Source organism: Artibeus jamaicensis, unplaced genomic scaffold, assembly GCF_021234435.1.
Source record: "Artibeus jamaicensis isolate MK-2021 breed Jamaican fruit bat unplaced genomic scaffold, CSHL_Jam_final scaffold_1283, whole genome shotgun sequence".
In the NCBI taxonomy this organism is placed as follows: Eukaryota; Metazoa; Chordata; class Mammalia; order Chiroptera; family Phyllostomidae; genus Artibeus; species Artibeus jamaicensis.
The window spans coordinates 11,331,778-11,352,694 of record NW_026522028.1 but is presented as its reverse complement, the minus strand read 5'-3'; the positions used below and the strand labels follow the sequence as shown (position 1 = coordinate 11,352,694).

General features: G+C 40.5%; 1 protein-coding gene and 1 pseudogene across 3 annotated transcripts in view; one reads left to right on the top strand and one right to left on the bottom strand.

Annotated features, from left to right (window-relative positions):
- Positions 1-3,703: 3,703 nt before the first annotated feature.
- Positions 3,704-4,047, bottom strand: LOC119047519 (60S ribosomal protein L30-like; annotated as a pseudogene).
- A 12,816-nt stretch (positions 4,048-16,863) lies between these two features.
- Positions 16,864-20,917, top strand: part of POLA1 (DNA polymerase alpha 1, catalytic subunit) — a 303,248-nt gene continuing 299,194 nt past the window's right edge. The window contains exon 1 of one of the 3 annotated variants that reach the window (XM_037142925.2): positions 16,864-16,988. In XM_037142925.2, coding sequence (XP_036998820.2) covers positions 16,964-16,988 — 25 coding nt within the window. In that variant the 5' untranslated portion in view covers positions 16,864-16,963. The remainder of the gene's footprint in view (positions 16,989-20,917) is intronic. The other 2 variants (XM_053655776.1, XM_037142924.2) reach the window with 2 other exon arrangements.

The following is a 20,917-nucleotide window of genomic DNA, read 5'->3' as shown; positions in this document are numbered from 1 at the left end:
TAGGTTAATAATATGGGTGTAATAGTTTATAGTTTTAATCTGAACATTTCACCTAATGTGTCATATGGTGTGCTTGAGCATGATATTATGTTACAGAATGGCATGCTTATGATTTTGTAATAAAATATTTTGTAATAAAAAAGGGGCATTATTGGTGTTAGACCCTGTACTTTGACAGCTGCACTTCTGACTGCCAGGTGGGTGGTTTCTTCTGTCCTCCAACTCCCTTCTAGATCTCCACTCCCCCAGTACCTCCCACAATGGGCCAGGTCTATTTCCTATAATAAATCCCTTCCTCCACAGCTCAAAGTGGTTCTGCTTTGCTGACTGAACTAGGACTGATACACTTGTTTTTCTAATACGAGGACCGTTAGGAGAGAATCTTCAGCATGGGAGGAGTTTAGAGGGCAATAGAGAGCAAACCCCATGCAACTTGTGTCTAGAAGTGACAGAGAAACCCAAGAAAATAGATGCTATATTTGTATCAGACCTCTCCCCACAGTTCCTTATAGCCCTCACCCTGCGATACTTCTTTTCAGATCCAAGCGCTTTTGCAGGTACCTCTTCTTTCTTCATTCCTGTGCTTTCCACTCATCCTCATTCTTTAAAACTTTTTAAAAAACATTATTGACTTGAGAGAGAGAGAAACATTGATTTGTTGTTCCACCCATTTATGCATTCATTGGTTGATTCTTGTATGTGTCCTGACTGGGAACTGAACCCACAGCCTCCCTCGTCCTCATTCTCATCCCCTATGACTAATCCCCCCAAAGAGACTGGGATGGGCCATCAGAGGTAAGCCACACTATAGGAGTGGGTTCTAGATAGTAAACCAAAAGAGAGGAAAAAACCAAGTCCTGGATACTTTATTGCTTCCAGAGTGATTCACTGGATACATTGAAATGATGCCCTAACTTAATGTAGCACAGATCAACTGAACCGCAGGTTTCTTTGAAACTAAACCGCAGCCTAGTTCAGCTGTCAGGAAGACATCATCCACCTCTATTTGCACTGGTTTGCTCTTCTCAGTAATAGAAAAATCACTGTTGTGTCATCAAGGCCCAATGGTTCACAAGAGGCTTGTTTTGAAATTGCCTCTTGTTGTCATTTCTTAGAAGAACAGTGCATTTGATTATATTTCCAAGCTTCTGTCTCACATTCAAAAGAAGAATTATGGCCAATCTATTTCCTCAGTTAATTCCTGCTTAGAGCACATGATTATTTCTTCTGACCACAAGAAAGTGGAGAGAATAGGTTTCAATTAATTCTGTCCAGGAAATAGAACTGATACAGGGCCTACCAATACAATTACATACTGTATTCATATCACAGACCTAGTCAGGTCAATAAATTAAGCCATTTCCCCTTGGATTATGAAGGTGTCTATTACCTGAACACTTAGTGGTGGTTTTCTGGGGTCTTCTCTGCTTTTGAGTCTCATGAATGAGAAGGGTCTCAGGGGATCCCTCTGAACAGTAGCCTGTGGTCTACCACGTGGGTGCTCCAGAGCTCTGAGGGTTGTCAGTGGGTGGAGCCTAGTCATACAGCCCCACAGAGTTGGAAATAGATTCACAGCAGATTTCAGCTACCCTTTATGGCACTATGTGTGACTTTGAAAAAGGTGTTCCTCTGGACCGAAGCAGCCCCACTTGGTGAACAGAGGGAGGGTTGGATTTCAGCCCCTATTCTCCAAGTCTGTGATGAACCCTTGCAGCCCCTGACCCTCAAGAGAAAAAAGCATTGTTGGGGAAGCAAACTGTGTCAGCCTCATCACAGGAATTTGCAGGATGAGTATCCTCATGGCCCAGGAGGTGTTCAATGTCAGGAGGCGTGGACAGTCAACAAAGCCTCAGCTAAAGGGCGGGTAAAAACCACCCTCCTTTTGCATGAATTCCTCAGCAGCATTCCATTGCCCTTCCTAGTACCTTGTCGGTGGGCAGGGTATACCCTGAATCATTGCCTTGACTGCCGTATTTAAGAGGGCCCTCCCTGTTCTGGCTCTCCTCCTCTGAGGAGTCCATGTGGCCATGGGGACCCCCACGCACACTTCTGGAGTTCTTCACCTACCCTTCTAGAATATTTTGGAATTTGCTGCCCAAACGTCCTCAGCCTGCTTCCAGGGCCATATTCAAATTCAAGTGTAGAGTTTAGGTCTTTTGCATATTACTTTGGCCAGTGGATTTATTGAGCATCCACTTTGTGTCAAGCCCTCAACCAGGTGAAAAAATAAAGGCAATTATAGCAGTGCCAGCCTTCATGGGATTACAAATCATTATATGAGGCATTATTAAATTGACTGTTTTCCTGTCTTTAACAGTTTATTTTACCACCTTCAACTTATCCTCTATTCCCACTGCCTGTGCTTTGTCTTACTTCATACCCATCTCCCAGGGGCATTTATGTTTATTGATTTATTATCTATGCCTCTCAGGGGCAGGCACTTGGCTTCACTGTTGATACCCCTACTGTCCAGAAGAGGGCCTGGTGTGTAGTAAGTGCTCAATAAATATTTTGTTAATGAAAAATTTTGGTGTCAAAGCTGCATGATTTTCTTCTTGTTTAATTTGGCGTTGAGTGGCTAGGAGAAGAGTGGAAAGCAAAGTAACCTGATTTGACAGTGAGAGGTACTCCTGAAAGGACTGGGGGCAGATAAGTAATGCTGAGGACAGAATTTGGATCCGGGGAAGAGCTGGTGTCAAACGAAAATAGATGCATTGAGAAACTGAAGGGAACAAGGACCATTGGAATTTATAAGCTTTCTTTTTAGACACAGAAAAGTTTCAACTTATAGAAACACGCTGAAAGAACCAAGCTCTGAGCAAAGACATACATTTGTTCATCCATTGGGCCATTAACAAAACTTCTCTAAGATGTTAGGGTGATAAGTCAAGTAACTCAGAAATTGCTTTCTTCCCTCATCCCATAACGGTTATTTTAACGGATTGCTAGGGTCTTGCAGACTTTTTTTTCCCTAACAGAAAAACTGACATTTTGCCAGATGTATAACTGACTTGGAGAAAAACTGAACATGATATGTATCTAGTTTTAAAAATGTTACTCATTTACTGATTATTAGAGAGGAAGGAAGAGAGCGTAGGCAAAACATCAATTTGTTGTTCCACATATTTGTGCATTCATTGGTTCCTTCTTATATGTGCCCTGCTGGGGAGTGAACCTAATCTTGTAAACTTGGTGCAGTAGGATGATGCTCTAACCACCTGGGCTACCCAGCCAGGGTTTATGATATATTTTGTAATTTTCACTATGACTTTCCCATGGCTTTTTGCTGTCTGCCAGAATTCCTTTCATGATGCACAATTTCTATGCTTGACCGGAGAACCTGGTTTGTTGTTCTTTCTTTTCCCTTTCCTCTCTTCCATTCTCTTACCAACCAAGGCAAAAGGGTGTCTTTACCATCAGCTATGAATCTTGAAGAAGTTATTTTGTGGGAGGGTCCAGAAGTTAAAGGATTTCTTAGACCTTCTCCATCTCCAAATACTCCTGACTGTGGATAATGCATCTGAATAAATTGGTGATTATAAGAGAAACATACTTAGATGTCCCACTGAACTCAGTGGAGAAAAAAGAGCAACAAATAGTGTTTCCAAACTTTTGACTTACGAAAATGAACTCTAATGTCTGTTTGTTTGTTTTTTTTAAACCAAGCTCTGGCCAGTTTTATTAAAGAAAAATTCTGCACGATTTACTTTTTACCAGTCTGTTCTGACATGCTTCTGATATCAGAATAACCCAGATCAATGATAGCCAGTGTGCACACTCTGTCATATTTTCCACACCTGTGCCCAATTCAATACTGTTGCCACAGTAGTGATGGACACCAGTCTAAGCCAACATGGCATAGTGCTCAATTTCAGATTTTCTCAGGGCTGGACAATTGTTGGTGAGGATGACCAGTTTGGCTTTGCCTTGTCTGATCATCTTCTGAGTCTCCTTGTACCCCAGCACGTACTTGCCACTTTTCATAACAAGTTGGAGTCTAGAGTTGATTGACTCCAGTGACTTTTTTGTTTTCTTTGTGGCCACCATCTCCCTGCCTTAGGTGCGGGATGGACCCCTACCAAGCACAGCCACCAAGATGGCCAGGGAACCAGAAAGGCTGAACTCTAATTTCTTGAAATAAATCTAGGTGGTTAGGAAACTTTGTGCCAGGGTTTTGGAATTGAAACCAAGATACCAATTTAGAAATGGTGTTGCTCTTCTCCATGCCAGGCTCCAAAGAAAAACAAAATGTTGGGTGGCTCAGTAGTAGTGTTCCGAACCCCTCCCTGCATAAATGACAATTCAGCACAAATGCCAAAGAAAGAAAATTATTTTCCCATGTTTGTGCCACCTGCCCTAGTTGAGTGAAGAGAGAGGTGGTCATCTGTTTCGGGCTGGCATTAAAATCTTAGATGGCAACAAACAATTGGAAAATAAAATAAAATATCAATTGAAAGCAGCATGAAAACATGAAATACTTAAGGATAAACTTAACATAACATGTGGAACTTATGTGCTGTGAAAACTTAAGAGGCTGCTGAGAAAAATTAAAGAAAACATACAAAAAGGGAAAAATGTACCGTGTTCATAGATTGGAAAACTCAAAGTTGTTAAAAAGATCTATTTTCTTGAATTTAATCTATAGATTCAATAAAAACCCAGTCAAAATTCCAGACTACTTTTTGGTATTTATTGACTACCCAGTTCTAAAGAAATGACATGGAAATGCAAAAGGCTTGAATTAGCCAGAAAAATTCTGAAAAAAAAATAAAAGAACAATATTGGAAACTTAGACTCCCTGATTTTAAAAGTTACTATACAGCTACTGTGCTCAAGACAGTATGATAATGCCATTAGTACAGATGTATGGATAAATGGAACAAAATAGAAAGTCTACAAATAGACCCCATTATATGTGATAGATTGATTTTTGATAAAAGTGCCAACTCAATGGTTAAAACAAATGCCTTTAAAAAGAATATGCCATTCACTGCAGCATTTTTCAAAAATAGCAAAAAGCTAGAAGCAACCCTCGTGTCCTTTGATAGATGAATGGATAAACAAAATGTGATAAATATATACAATAACATATTTTCCAGTCTTAAAAAGGAAATTCTGACACATGTTACAACATGGATGAACCTTGAAGACCTTATGCTAAGTTAAATAAGCCAGTCACACACACACACACACACACACACACACACACACACACACAATACTATGTGATTCCATTTATATGAGGCACCTAGAATAGTCAAATTCATAAAGACAGGAAGTTGAATAGTGGTTGCCAGTGGCCAGGGCAGTTACTATTGAATGGGCACAGAGTTTCAGTTTGAGATCATGCATAAGTTCTGGAGATCAATTGTACAACAATGTGGATGTACTTAACACTCCTTAGAATGATTAAGGTGGTAAATTTTACACTGTATGTATTTTACCATAATTAAAACTTTAAAAAAGTAAAGCCAGAACAACTGGCTATAAGTATAAAAGAGAACCTCAGCCCTTATCTCACACTACATACAAAGATTAACATGAAATGGATCATGGACCTGAATGTAAAAGCCATAAGTTTTCTACAATAAAACATAGAAGAAAATGTTTGTGACCTGGATTAGGCAAAGATTTCTTAGATAGGATACAAAGTATGAAACATAAAGGAAAAAATATTTAAGTTGAATTACGTAAAAAACAATAAGACCTTCTGGTCTTCAAAAGATGCGGTTAAAGCTGGGAAGATGGTGACGGAGTAGGAAGGGGTAGGACTGAGTGGATTCTAGCTCCCGCACTCGTGGGTGAAAATCCTGGCAGATCTACAGAGAAGCAGCGCACTAATCCATTGGTTATCCAGCATTTGTGAAATTAAAAGAACAGAGATTGTGACAGACGCTGAAACACCAGAAAGCAGCAGGTCAGTGGGGTCTTGGGGACCGGAGTAAAGACAAAGCGGTGGCGGGGGTCGGCGCCCCTGGCCAGGTGGCCCTGGTGCTGCCTCTACGGCCGGGGTCCAGAGCCATCAGTCTGAGACCAACACCAGAGGTGTCTGCCACAGGAGCCTGGGCACCCAGTGGCCACCAGCGTGGGCCAGCAGCTCCCCCGCTCCCTGTATAAGCAAAACTGGACAACACCGGGCAGAGACCTGTCTGCTTCCCTGCATTATCAGGGAAGGTTACAAAGACACAGGGCCCGGTTCAACTGCGGACTCTGTGGTCGCAAGCCTGGGAGAACTGAGAGACGCAATGGTCTCACCGGTCTCTCTGGGAACTGGGCTGGACTGAGAGGCAGGCTGTCTGGCGAGTTTTGGGTTTTTTTTTTGAAAGTGGACTGAGGTGTTCTCCTGCCAGGACAGCTTGGCTTGCTTCCCACCCGGCCTTGCAGTGAGCCGGGGGAAAAGCCCAGGCATTTGGGGACTCGCCACCCTCCCGGTTTAGCGGGTACCGGAAAAGCCCTCCCGGTTTCGCGGGTACCGGAAAACCTGTCCGCGCGTGCGCGGGCGCAGAGGCTTCTGGGTCGCTGCCACTGCACTGGGAAGCGTCCTGGCGGTTTCGCGGGTCCCAGACAGGCAGGTGGGCGCACACAGGCATGGAGGCTTCCGGGTCCCTGCCAGAGGGCTGGGAGGCACCTTGCTGGTTGCTCGGATCCCAGACAGCTTGGCGGGTGCACACGGGCGGGCGCAGAAGCCTCCAAGTCCCCAACACTGGACTGGGAAGCGCTGTGCGGGTTTCAACTGGCTGGTGTGTACAGGTGCAGAAGTGGTTGAGTCCCTCCACAGGACTGGGAAGGACCCTACCAGAACCCTTGAGACTCAAGCAGCTTGGCGAGTGTGTGGGCGCCCAATCCGGTAGCCTGGCTGTTGTGCGCACTTGCGCCTGCATCCCAGCCCACAGAGAGATCCTGCTGCAACCAGAAAAACCAGTCTGGACAGTTTGAAACCAATAAGGGAAGGGTTTCTCTGTTGTTGATATTATAGTTTTTTTGGTTGTTGTTTGTTTGGGTTTTTTTCTTTTTTCCTTTTTCTTTTTTTCTTTTTTTTTAGTAACTTTTTTGTGCATTTGTTTAGTGAACTTATATATTTTTTAATTTTATCACTGCTTTATCTTTCTATAGTTTGTTTCTCTCCTTTCTTTTTCCTTGTTTTAGTCTTTCTTCCTCTTAAACTCATCACTTTCGCCTCCCTTCTCGTGCCTTTTTGTTTGATTGTTTATTTGTTGCTTTGTTTCCTTTTACCCACAAGAGACACAAACAACTAGGAACTGTGAAAAGACCAGAATGGGACCCAAAGAGGAGGCATCTCAACAGTAGAGACAGAGAGACAAATTTCACCTTCCTATACCAGAGAAGCTACGAGGTGTTGCATATTTTTTTCATTTTCTCGCTTCTTTTATATTTTAATAATATCTCTTTATTCCTCCTCTTTCTGTAGAGGCTTCTCAGTCTTGAGTAGTTACATTGTATTATTAGACAGGCTCCTCCTGTCCTTTCCTCCACAGTGCTTTGCTAATCCTCTAAACTCCACGCCACTTGTTTTCCTTTAGCACACTACCTGAAGCTCTATACCCCCTACTCAGACAGATCACATAGAGTTTGTTATATGAGTGCTGCTCTAATATTAGTGTAAATAATAGCTGATCTATACAACAGTAAATACTTCACATCTCCTGGATGTTAGCCCATTATACAGGTCCCTGAATTCTATCACTGTAGTGATAAACTCTATTTGCTCACATACTACACCTATTTACTGTTCCTTACACTCACCTTACCTCAAAATCTGACCATCTGAAACCTCACTGCTTTCTAGTTCTAATTAATAAGTCTTCCCTCCTCAACAAGAGGCTTATCTTTTCTCCGTCCTCTCGTAAAAGTGGCAAGTTGGCCTGAAGAATACGGTTAACACTATATATACCCTAAAGATCGCCTATCTCCTCTCTACCGGCTGTGAGTGTAAATATCATAAAAAACTCTTCTGCTGTCATAAACCTTTTTGCCTCCTCCTACAACTGATCACACATACACGATAAAAGGAGTAGGTAGAAACGGAGAACATCAAGATACCTGAAGGAGTCTGCACCACTGAAATTCCAAGGCAGTATACCACAGAGGTTCACAACATAAACCCAGGGAGTCAGAACAGATCAATTTTAGAAGCTGAGGCTAACAAGAAGACTCTCACAAACAATGGGAAGACAAAGAAACAATCCCCAAATGAAGGAAAAAGTAGAGGCTTCAGAAAGAACATTAGATGAAATAGAGGCTAATCAAATATCAGATAGTGAATTCAAAGCACTGTTTATCACGAAGTTCAAAGAGCTCACAATGAGCTACCAGAAACTACAGGGGAGCTATAATGATCTCACCACAAACTATATCAACATGAAAAAGGAAATAGAAACTATCAGCAAGGGACAAGAGGAAATGAAGAATACAATTTCCGAATTGAAGAACACAGTAGAAAGTTTCAAAAGTAGAACAGATGAGGCGGTGGATCAGATTAGTGAGCTGGAGGACAAAGTAGAAAGCATCTCACAGAAAGAGCAAGAAAACGGAAAGAAACTCAGAAAAAATGAAGAGGGATTAAGAGAAATACAAGACATTATGAAACGTAATAATATCCAAATAATAGGGATACCAGAAGGAGAAGAAGAAGAACAAGGGATAGAAAATATATTTGAAAGAGTAACAAGAGAAAAATTCCCTAATTTGATGAGAGAAAAAGTCACACAAATCCGGGAATCACAGGGAGTCCCAATCAAGAGGAACCCAAGGAGGTCCACTGCAAGACACATCATCATCAAAACGGCAAAATTCCAAGACAAAGAGAGAATCTTAAAGGCAGCAAGGGAGAAAAAAGAAGTAACATACAAGGGAGCCCCAATAAGGTTAGCTACTGGCTTCTCAATGGAAACACTCCAAGCAAGAAGAGAATGGCAAGAAATATTCCAAGTAATGAGAACTAGGGGCCTACAACCAAGACTACTTTACCCAGCAAGGCTCTCAATCAAGATAGAAGGCCAAATAAAGAGCTTCCAAGACAAAAGAAGTCTAAAAGAATATGCCTCCATCAAACAAGTCCTACAAGAAATACTAAAAGGACTGCTTTAAGGAAAGGAAGGAAAAGTGAGAGACAGAGAGGAACACAGGTACAAAAATGGCAATGAATAAGTACCTATCAATAATAACCTTAAATGTAAATGGATTAAATGCTCCAATCAAAAGACACAGAATAGCTGAATGGATAAGAAAGCATGACCCTCACATATGCTGCCTACAAGAGACCCACCTCAGGACAAAAAAAAAAAAACAAAAAAAAACCATCACAGACTAAAAGTAAAAGGCTGGAAACAAATTTACCAAGCAAACGGACAAGAAAAAAAAAAGCTGGGGTAGCAATTCTCATATCAGACAAAATAGACTTCAAAAAGAGGGCCATAAAGAGAGACCCAGAAGGTCACTTCATAATACTCAAGGGAAGAATCCACCAAGAAGACATTAACATCATAAATATATATGCAGCAAACATAGGAGCACCAAAATATATCAAGAAAATCTTAGAGGTCTTCAAGAGAGATATTGACAGCAACACAATTATGGTAGGGGATTTTAACACCCTACTATCAAAAATGGACAGATCTTTCAAACAAAATATCAACAAAGATATTGCGGCATTAAACAACACCCTTGAGGAAATGGACTTAACTGATATATATATAGAGAGAGAGAGCCCTTCATCCCAAAGAAGCTAAATACACATTCTTTTCAAATGCACATGGAACATTTTCAAAAATAGACCACATGATAGGACACAAAACAAGCCTCAAAAAATTCAAGAAAATTGAAATCATACCAAGCATTTTCTCTGACCACAAGGGACTGAAATTGGAAACCAACCCCAAAGGAAAAAACCCAAAACACCCAAAATCATGAAGACTGAATGGTATGCTATTAAACAACGAATGGGTCTAGAATGAATTTAGGGAAGAAATCAAAACGTGTCTGGAAACAAATGAAAACAAACTCACAACAACCAAAAACTTATGGGACCCAGCGAAGGCAGTCCTGAGAGGGAAGTTTATAGCAATACAGGCCTACCTAAAGAAGATAGAAACATTTCAAACAATCAACCTAACCCTACACCTGCAAGAACTCGAGGAACAATAACAAAGACAGCCCAGAGCAAGTAGAAGGAAGGAAATAACCAAGATTAGAGCAGAACTAAATGACATAGAGACTAAAAGCACAATATGAATCCAGGAGCTGGTTCTTTGAAAAGATAAACAAAATAGACAAGCCTTTAAGTAGGCTCATCAAGAAGAGAGAGGAGTCAAATAAACACAATCAGAAATGAAAGAGGAGAGATTATAACTGATACCACAGAAATAGAAGGGATTGTAAGAAAATACTATGAAGAACTGTATGCCAAGAAATTTGAAAACCTAGGGGAAATGGACACGTTTTTAGAAAAATATAATCTTCCAAAACTTAATGAAAAAGAAACAGAAAATCTGAACACATCAATAACAGCAAAAGAAATTGAAGCAGTAATCAAAAAACTCCCATCACACAAAAGCCCTGGACCAGATAGTTTTAGGAGAATTCTACAAAGCATTTAAGGAAGACCTAACCCCTATTCTTCACAGACTACTCTAAAAAATCCAGAAGGATGGAAAACTCCCAAATTCTTTTTATGAAGCCAGCATCATCCTAATTCCAAAACCAGATAGAGACAACAAAGAAAGAGAACTTCAGGCCAATATCACTGATGAACATAGATGCTAAAATCCTCAACAAAATATTGGCAAATCGCATCCAACAATATATCCAAAAGATTATACACCATGACCAAGTGGGATTCATCCCAGGGATGCAAGGATGGTTCAACATTCGCAAATCAGTAAATGTAATACATCACATAAACAAAAGCAAAGACAAAAACCACATGATCATATTAATAGATGCGGAAAAAGCTTTTGATAGGATACAACACCCATTTATGATAAAAACACTCAGCAAAGTGGGAATAGAGGGAGCATTTTTCAATATAATAAAGGCCACATATGAGAGATCTACAGCCAATATCATACTCAATGGGCAAAAACTAAAAGCTTTTCCACTAAGATCAGGAAAAAGACAAGGATGTCCACTTTCACCACTTCTATTCAATATAGTTTTGGAAGTTTTGGCCACAGCAATCAGACAAGACAAGGAAATAAAAGGCATCCAAATAGGAAAGGAGGAAACAAAACTGTCACTGTTTGCAGATGACATGATAGTGTACATGGAAAATCCTATAGCCTCTACCAAAAAACTGCTCGAAATAATTAATGAATTTGGCAAAACAGCTGGTTACAAAGTCAATATCCAGAAATCAAAGGCATTTTTGTATACTAACAATGAATCAGCAGAAGCAGAAATCAAGAAAAAAATCCCATTCGATATAGCAAAAAGAAAAATAAAATATCTGGGAATAAACCTAACCAAAGAGGTAAAAGACCTGTATGCAGAAAACTACACAGCACTGAAGAAAGAAATCAGGGAAGACACTAACAAATGGAAACATATACCTTGTTCATGGATTGGAAGAATTAACATCATCAAAATGTCCATACTACCCAAAGCAATATACAGATTCAATGCAATACCTATTAAAGTACCAATGGCATATTTCACAGACATAGAACAAACACTTCAAAAATTTATATGGAACCATAAACGACCCCGAAGAGCAACTGCACTTTTGAGAAAGAAGAACAAAGTAGGAGGGATCACAATACCTGATATCAAACCGTATTACAAGGCTACTGTAATCAAAACAGCCTGGTACTGGCATAAAAACAGGCACATAGACCAATGGAACAGAACACAGAGCCCAGAAATCAACCCAACTCTCTACAGTCAATTAATATTCGACAAAGGGGGCAGTAACATAAAATGGAGTAAAGATAGCCTCTTCAACAAATGGTGTTGGGAGAACTGGACAGCTATGTGCAAAAAAATGAAAGTTGAGCACCAGCTTACACCATATACCAAAATAAATTCAAGGTGGATAAAAGACTTAAATATAAGCCACGACACCATTAAAGTCCTAGAGGAGATCCTCGGCAAGAAAATCTCAGATATTTCACACAGCAACATTTTTACCAATATGTCCCCTAGAACAAGGAATATAAAGGAAAGAATAAACAAATGGGATCTCATCAAAATAAAAAGCTTCTGTGTGGCTAAAGAAAACAGTATTAAATTAAAAAGACAACCAACTGTATGGGAAAACATATTTGCCAATGATACCTCAGACAAAGGTTTAATCTCCAAAATATACAAAGAACTTACACGACTCCACTCTAAGAAGACATCGAACCCAATTAAAAAATGGGAAAAGGACTTGAACAGACACTTCTCCAAGGAGGACATACAGAATATCCAGAGACGCATGAAGAGATGCTCAATATCGTTAGCTATCAGAGAGATGCAAATTAAAACCACAATGAGATACCACTTTACACCGGTCAGGATGGCTATCATAAACAAAGCAACAAACAGCACATGTTGGAGAGGGTGTGGGGAAAAGGGGTCCTTAGTTCACTGTTGGTGGGATTGCAGACTGGTACAACCATTATGGAAAACAGTATGGAATTTTCTCAGAAAAATAAAAATCGACCTGCCTTTTGACCCAGTAATTCCACTGCTAGGATTATATCCTAAGAATCCTAAAACATCAATTTCAAAGAACCTATGCATCACAATGTTCATAGTAGCACAATTTACAATAGCCAAGAGTTGGAAGCAACCTAGGTGCCCGTCAGTAAATGAATGGATCAAAAATTTGTGGTACATATACTCAATGGAATTCTATGCAGCAGAGAGAAAGAAGGAGCTACTACCCTTTGCAACAACATGGATGGAACTGGAAAGCATTATGCTGAGTGAAATAGGCCAGGTGTTGAAAGACAAATACCATATGATCTCACCTTTAACAGGAAGCTAAATAACAAAACAAGCAAGCAAGCAGAATAAAAACAAAGACACTGAAATAGAGAACAAAGGGACAGTGACCAGAGGGGAGAGGGAAGGGAATTTAAGGGGGAAAAAGGGGAAGGGATTTGGAGGAACAAATAGGAAGGACACAGGGACGAGAACTGAGGGGGGTGGAAATGGGAGGGAGGTGAGGAGCAAGGGGCGGGGGAGGCAGGGATGGGAGAAATAGACAAAAAAACTGTACTTGAAAAATAACTAAATAAAATTATTAAAAAAAGATGCGGTTAAGAAAATGAAATGGTAAGCAAAATACTGTGAGATAATAATTGCAAAACACATATTTTATAAAGAATTTTTATTCAGGATGTATAAAAATCCTTGTAATTTAATAATAGGACAAATAACTCGATTTTGGAAAATGGGCAAAATGTGTGTTGTAAACCCTAGGTCTATCACTGAAAAAGTTTTTTTTAAAAAGAGAAGTATAAATGATATGCCAAGAGAGGAGATAACATATAATCATATAAAATTCTCTATTAAAACCAGAGAAATGGTAAGTACAACATAGAGAATATAGTCAATAATAGTGTAATGACTATGTATGGTGCCAGGTGGGTACTTGAAATATCAGAGGAACAATTTGTAGAGGATATGACTGTCTAACCACTATGCTGTGCACCTGAAACTAATACAAAATAATATTGAATGTAAACTGTTATTGAAAAACAAGAACTAAAGAAAAAAGAAGCAAGCAACAAAGAAAAACAAAGGACAAACAAAAACAGTTGCAAATGGTCAATAATCACATAAAAGATACTCAACATCATTAGTCATCAAGGAAGTGGAAGTTAAAGCTCGTAATGAGATACTAATACATAACCTGTAGAATGAACATTAAAATAAAAACTGATAGTACTTCTGAGGATGCAGAACAACTCAATCTCTTAGATTTTGCGGGTGTGAATGTAAAATAACACAGCCACTTCGAAAAAACAGTTTGGCAGTTTATTTTAAATTTAAACACCTGATGACACAGAAATTCCACTCCTAAGTATTAACTTAAGAGAAATGAAACATGCCCATACAAAGACCTACATACAAATTATAGAAGTAGAGAGGAGATAAGTGGTTGCCAGTGTTTAAGGATGAGGGAGTCAAGCAGGAGGGGAACAGGTGTGGGTGTATAGGGCAGCATAAAGATTCCTTCGAGATGGAAGTGTACTGTATCTTGACTGTGTCAATATCAATATCCTGGTTGTGATACAGTAGTACAGTTTTGCAAGATGTTACCATTGAGAGATACTGGGTAAAGGATACATGAAATTTTTCTGTATTATTTTTCATAACTGCATGTGAATTTACAACTCAAAATTTAAAGTTTAATTAAAAAATGCAGGGTGGGCCCTGGCTGGTGTGGCTTAGTGGATTGAGTGCTGGCCTGAGAACCATAGGGTCGCCAGTTCGGTTCCCACTCAGGGCACATGCCTGGTTTGCAGGCCAGGTTCCCAGTACGGGGCGTGTGAGAAGCAACCACACACTGATGCTTCTCTCCCTCTCTTTCTCCCTCCCTCCCTTCCCTTCTCTAAAATTAAATAAATACAATCTTTTAAAAATGTAGGGTGGACTATGAAATGTAAAAAAGAAGTAAATATTGACAGGAATTTTTAGAAACATGCCCATTGTATTAAAGACATATAGATATAACATAGCAAGTCATCAAGTATAGCTAACCATTGATTATTTATGCCAAGGAGAGCAAATGAAATCAAAGGTCAACCAAGATATAATCTTGGTTTTTGATAAGGATAACATATATGACTCTGGAAAGCATCAGATTTATACACACATGTGTAACTTTTTAGCAGACTTACCTAGCTAGTAATATCTGATCTAGGAGACGTGCCTCTCTCCCACTTTTGAACCTTTTGTTTTCAGGATGATCTTTTGAAGCAGTGCTGGCCTTACATAAGAGTCTTTTAGGTAACCCAGATATCATTCAATTCATAGAAATCTACAATACTAAATGCCCTAAGATATTGAAGAGTGAGCTATGGGCTGGTGTAGCTCAGTGGATTGAGTGCTAGCTGTGAACCAAAGGGTTGTCAGTTCAATTCCCAGTCAGGGCACATGCCTGGGTAGAGGGCCAGGTCCCCAGTAGAGGACACATGAGAGGCAACCACACATTGATGTTTCTCTCCCTCTTTCTCCCTCCCTTCCCCTCTCTCTAAAAATAAATACATAAAATCTTCAAAAAAGTTTAAAAAGATATTAAAGAGTGAAAGTCTTTAGAACAGGTGGGAGATGAGCTCTGCTTTCTCATGGAAAGAGTGGTGTATGTGACCAGTATTGTTCAACCTGATGTTTATGTCCAAGTTAGCCATCCTGCAGATGACTCTAACAGGTTTAGCAATTCCTTGTCTAGACAGACACCTTGTTCTCGACTTTGGCTACACATCGGAATCCCATATTGGAATCCCATCCTAAGAAATTATGATTTAATAAGTCTTGGGTGAGGGCACTGGAACTTTGGAAAACTGCTCCTATCATTCCAATGTGTAGCCAAAGTTGAGAACTACTGCTCTTAACTTCACAGAATGCTGCTCTAAACACTATAAACTTTATGGCCATATGTCGATTGAGAAACCCTCATGCAGCCATCCTTGGCTAAAATTCACTAAGACTGACTGTATGATTAGTGTTGTAATTCATTATTCTTTCTTAACTTTGCTCCAATACCTTTAATAATTCCCAGATGAATTCTGGTTTTCCATTCCCAAGTGTGAGTTCAGATTGCTGGTTTAGAAGGTTCCAAAGCATTAGTATTGCTATTTGTCATTGGGATAGGTTTTATTCATGATGACACTGCATATATATGTTAGGATCCATGGCTCAGTTATCACAAAAGACTTGCCCATTGGTCAATAATCCACGTCGAATCTCTTGAGGGCATGAATCTAACACTGTTCTCTAGGGGATGGTGCGAGAAACATTGTACATTAGTGAGTCTGAGAAAAGGATTCAGATACATTTGCCTTGATGGCTAAAGCTACTTCTACATAAAATGGTACTCAAAGATGGTTCTCATTCTAAGTTCTTGGTTTAATTATGTTCTCTTATTAAGCTATACAAGCAGATGTCTCTGTTACTGTTTGTTAAACAATACGTGAGATACCTACTTTGCATGTTTTGTGCCACACACGAGAATATAATGCCCTTTTTGTCTTTAATAACATTGACATTTCAAGGTAGTGTAGGCCGGATGTCTTATAGATCGCCTTATACTTTGGATACATCTAGTTATTTCTTCATGGTTAGATTCAGGTTAAACATTTCTTGGTTAGACTTACATAGGTGATGTTCCTTTTCCCAAGTGCATCGCATCAGGGGGCATACGATTGATTATCCCGTATTGGTGACGCTACTTTTGTTATTTCGGCTAAGATGGCGCACATACCTTTATGCAGTCGTATGTATCACACAGCGACTGTGTTCACACTCTGAGAAACAAAGTATCAGGCCACACTCAAGGTTGCGCAGCATGAGGTAGTCGCTTTCCCTGGCTCTGCGGAAAACGGTGCCCCCACAACCATCCTACAGCCCGTCCGCTCCCCTTTTCCACGGAAATCACCTCTCAGAACCAGAGACTCCCTGCCCCCCACGCACCCACATATTTTTCCATCACTGTGGGTGCGCCTGCGCAGCGAGCAGCTCTTTTGTGGGGGCCCGACCGGTTTTTGGGTTTTTGTTACACTCTAGGGCCTCGGCTTTCCTAGAGCTTTTTCACCTCAAGGGTCAATTTCAGGTCCTTAAACGCGCGCCCGCGGGAAGACCTGGGGCGGAGCACTGTACTGCGCCGCACGTCAGGAGCGTTCCGGGCGGAAGTCTGCAGACTCAGGAGACTCTGATTGGCTTTCAGGCTGGCGCCTGCATCTACCCCCGCTCCAGTTTCGGGCTGATTGGCGCGGAATCGAGAGACTCCGGGACTATGGCGCCTGTGCACGGCGACGACTGTGAGCTGGGGCCACGTGGGATCCCGGGTTGGGAGTGAGGGGACAGTGGCATAATTGTGGGTAGTGTGGACTAGGGGTTGGGTGTCTTTTATTTTTCCCCAGGCAGTCCTACGCCGGGGTCTCCCTGTGGGTCTGTTTGGCTCAGACCTTGGTTGCCCAGGGCGGGTAATTGTAGGGCACTGGACGGGTCATTCCTGCAGGGCCGTTTGCTCCTAGAAAGCCCCCTGCGGGGTTTTTCGTTTGAGAGGCTGTCTCACTTCGGTGATTGCGGGTCGCCGCACTACCTTGCTTTTTTTTTTTTTCCTCCCTTTGGTGAGTCAGGTAGCACATGCCGGCCACGCTTGTAAAGACTGCCCGGCGGGGCAGTTTTGACCAAAGGCATTTCACTGTTATCAGTAAAAGTATGCGCTTGAGGGCTGGGAAATGTGTCATCCGATTAGAAGAAAATTGTTTTACGAGCTGTCACCAGAAGATACGGATACTTTTTGTCTTTGTAGATAGCGGGGTTCTACTTTCTGCGTTAACATTTTTTTTTTTTAATTCTATGGGAAGTTCTGCAAGTATTGCGTAGAAACAATGTTCACAATGTAGTCATCTCTGATGAAGCTTTTAAAAAGTGTATCAGTTCATCAGCATTTCAGACTGTATCACTTCTTTTTCACTGGTAATCTTTTATTTCCAAAAATAGGATACAAAAATGCAAATGGCTCTGTCTGATTTCTGATTGTTTGAACAATGTTCAACTAAAGTGTGACTTTAATAAACTTGTAACTTAAAATCAGATGTATCAAAGTGATGCAGCGTCACATCTATCGCTTAAGTGCATCACCATTAATGGGAACTTGCTACTTACTACCTGTAATCAGCTTCCTTTGCATTCACCTGGTGGTGAGGCAAGGGGCTTCAATTTGTTCTTCTCACCCTTCGTCTTTTAAGACAATTTGGAGAGCTGCTAGCCTGAATTGCAAATGGGGTGTGGGATGTGAGTACGTGAACAGTTTTTGCAGCCCTACATCAGTGATTTGCCACTAAACTGTTTCTTCACACTAAAAACTACATCTGTGAACATCAATAAATCACTCTTTGGAGGATACTGTGCAGTCTTGAGACCCAGCCCTCATAAGGCATGGTGTTAGATGTTGCTGGAGACTTGTGACTGGAATTTTTCCTTGAGAGCATACTGAAGATTGGTACCTTAAAGACTGTTGCAGGCTAGTGTCTGTCTGTTTTGGGGGAGGATGGTGATGCTTCGGATGGTAATTTGGAACCAAACATTTAAACTTTTGTGACTTGATTTTTTTTCCCATGCTTCTTCTTTTTTGCTAACTTACTATGTGAAGCTTTGGAGGCATTCCAGAAAGGAAAATCTAGGCCTTTTTTCCTCCTTAAGTATTAGGCCGGGTACCTTGACAATGGCAATGAAAAGTTGAAAAGTCTGTAACTAGCTGTTATGTATGAAAAGGGATCGGGGAGAATTTAATGACTAAATAAAGCATGTACAGTAGTTCATTCATTTGTTCATTCAGCAAATGTTTATTATGTACCTATTAGGCAAAAGCATTCAGCCAAGCTCTGGTGTTACAGTGGTAGGTAAGCTGGATGTGTTTTTGTCTTCATGGAGTTGAGATCATAAACACCTCTAATTATATGCAGTACTATATTGAGGCTTCCCCGAGAAAACTGCTTTGCTTTATCTTTGTTTTCTAGATACTAGACCACAGTACTGCTGAGTGTGGTGTGTGTGACTACCCTGCATCCATATACACACAAACATTAAATGAACTTCTCATATTGCTGAGTACAAAGCCAAGTCTCTTCATTTAATCCTTAACAACTTTATGAAGCAGACATGATTATCCCCATTTCACAGATGAGGACCCTGAGACTCTGCATTAGTCTGAGTCCTTAGGGTAAGCTACAGCAACCAACTCTAGCTAATTTTTTGAACATTTATAATTTTATTGACCATTGAAAATGAGAAAAAGTAGAAAATACAAACATACAAGAAATAACACAATAAGCTATTGCCAGTTATTTTCCACTCATGAAGTCTAGCTAATTTAAACAGAAAAGGAATTTATTAGGTAGGATATTGTGTTCACAGAAACTCCAGGAGGACTGGAGGGAGAGTCTGCCTGGGGCTGCTTAGCCAGGAATAGTGATTAAAGTCCGGTCACAAAAGCTGGTCCAGTGAGGAGGACCTTGCCAACATTGGGCAAGTACTGGAGCTTATTGCTTGTTAACATTGTAGTCACAGCTCTGGTTACCAGTGCTGACACTTTTGCCCCAGTTCCTAAATCCTGCAGCTGTTGCTACTTACAGTGTCTTTCCTTAGCCCACCCCCTTTCCTTTTGACACTGGCTTCTGATTTAAAGTCCCAACAGGTGTTTCTAATTGGTAGCGCCTATTTTATATGCCTATGTCTTAGCTGCAGGGGTGTCTGGGAAAGAGCATCTGCCTTTTCAACTTCTGTAGTAGGACATGGTCTCTGTATCCCATCAAGACTTACACAGGGAAGTTTCACAAACAGGTTCAGATGCTGGGCAGCTTAAACAACAGCAAGAGAGCTGACCACTGCAGCTCAGAGAGGTCAGCCGGTGGTCTCATATGGTTCAGTGAGTGGCAGGGCTGTGCTGTGCTGCTTCTACCTAATCTCCCATTCTCCCACTCACTCCACACTCTCATGTCTTACCTTCTGCACTGATTTTCTTTCGGTTTTTGAATATACCTTGCATTTTCATTCCTCTGTAATTCACCCCTCATGCCTTTTCCTCTGCTTGCACCACTTTTTACCCTCTATGTGCTAGTGATAGATACTCTGTTCCTCTTTCTGGGTCTGTGTTGGAAAACTTTTCCTGCAAAGCCTTTCCTGATTTCCCAGGCACAATGAACAGCTCTTTTTGAGTTTCCTCAGTATCATGTTCTTACTTACCTTTTATATGGCACCCTATTTATGTGATGGTGGGGCCTCAAGTTCTTTTGCTTTACTTGCCTGTGGGCCCTTTGAGGACAGGCAACCCTTTCATAGTTGTAATTGCACCCACAGGCGTTATTGCCTGTGGAGCAAGCTGATTTGTAGACTATCGATTTTGTCAAGTTAATCTAGAGGAGTCAAGAGAGTCTTGAAGGGAACCCATTGAGGCCTACTTTTCACTCACAGTGGTCATATTTAGTAATCTCTGAAACCGTTTCAAATAGACCTGCTTTTGATTTTTTAAAATATTTGAGTGACACCCAAGAGTTTGTGACTGTCATCATTAAGTACCTGCATTCCTTTATTTTTACTTAATGCCTTTCTCAAAATGGATTTAAAAGTCAAATGTGAAAGTCAAACAATAGACTACGATGTTAGAAAGGGATTCCATTTCCAGGAAGCTAAAAGAAATAAGATCTCTAATTATGCTTCACTTTTGAGATACAGTTTTCAGGAGGTTGTTTTTTTTTGCCAGCATTTGGTACATGTTCTTGAAATTGCATTTTCTATTTCAGTCAAACCGCTTAATGTTGTTAAGGATCTTGCAGTGGGGTTGGAGCTTTTAGGATGCATCTTATCAATACTTTTTCTTTTCTGTGCCTACTCCTTTATATAAAATAATTAGCACCAAATAGAATACAATACTCATTTTCACAGGTATAGATGGCAAACATGCTGAGCCTAAACTCATGGCTGGCAGCTGTCTCACTTGGCTTGGTTATTCATCAGCTGATACACGAAGGCCTTAATTCTTTGCATGAAATTTTTCCACTATGTGTGTGACATCAGTTTATAATGACCAAAGGCATGAATAATTCAAAAGCTGAGTGAATGAACACAGAAGTCCTTTGGCATTTCAGTAACTTTTGACAAAACATTTTAACCTTTGTAATTTGTCCTCATCATCATATTATGTCATAACCAACTAGGTGAGGCCTGGAAATCAGTGAAAGAA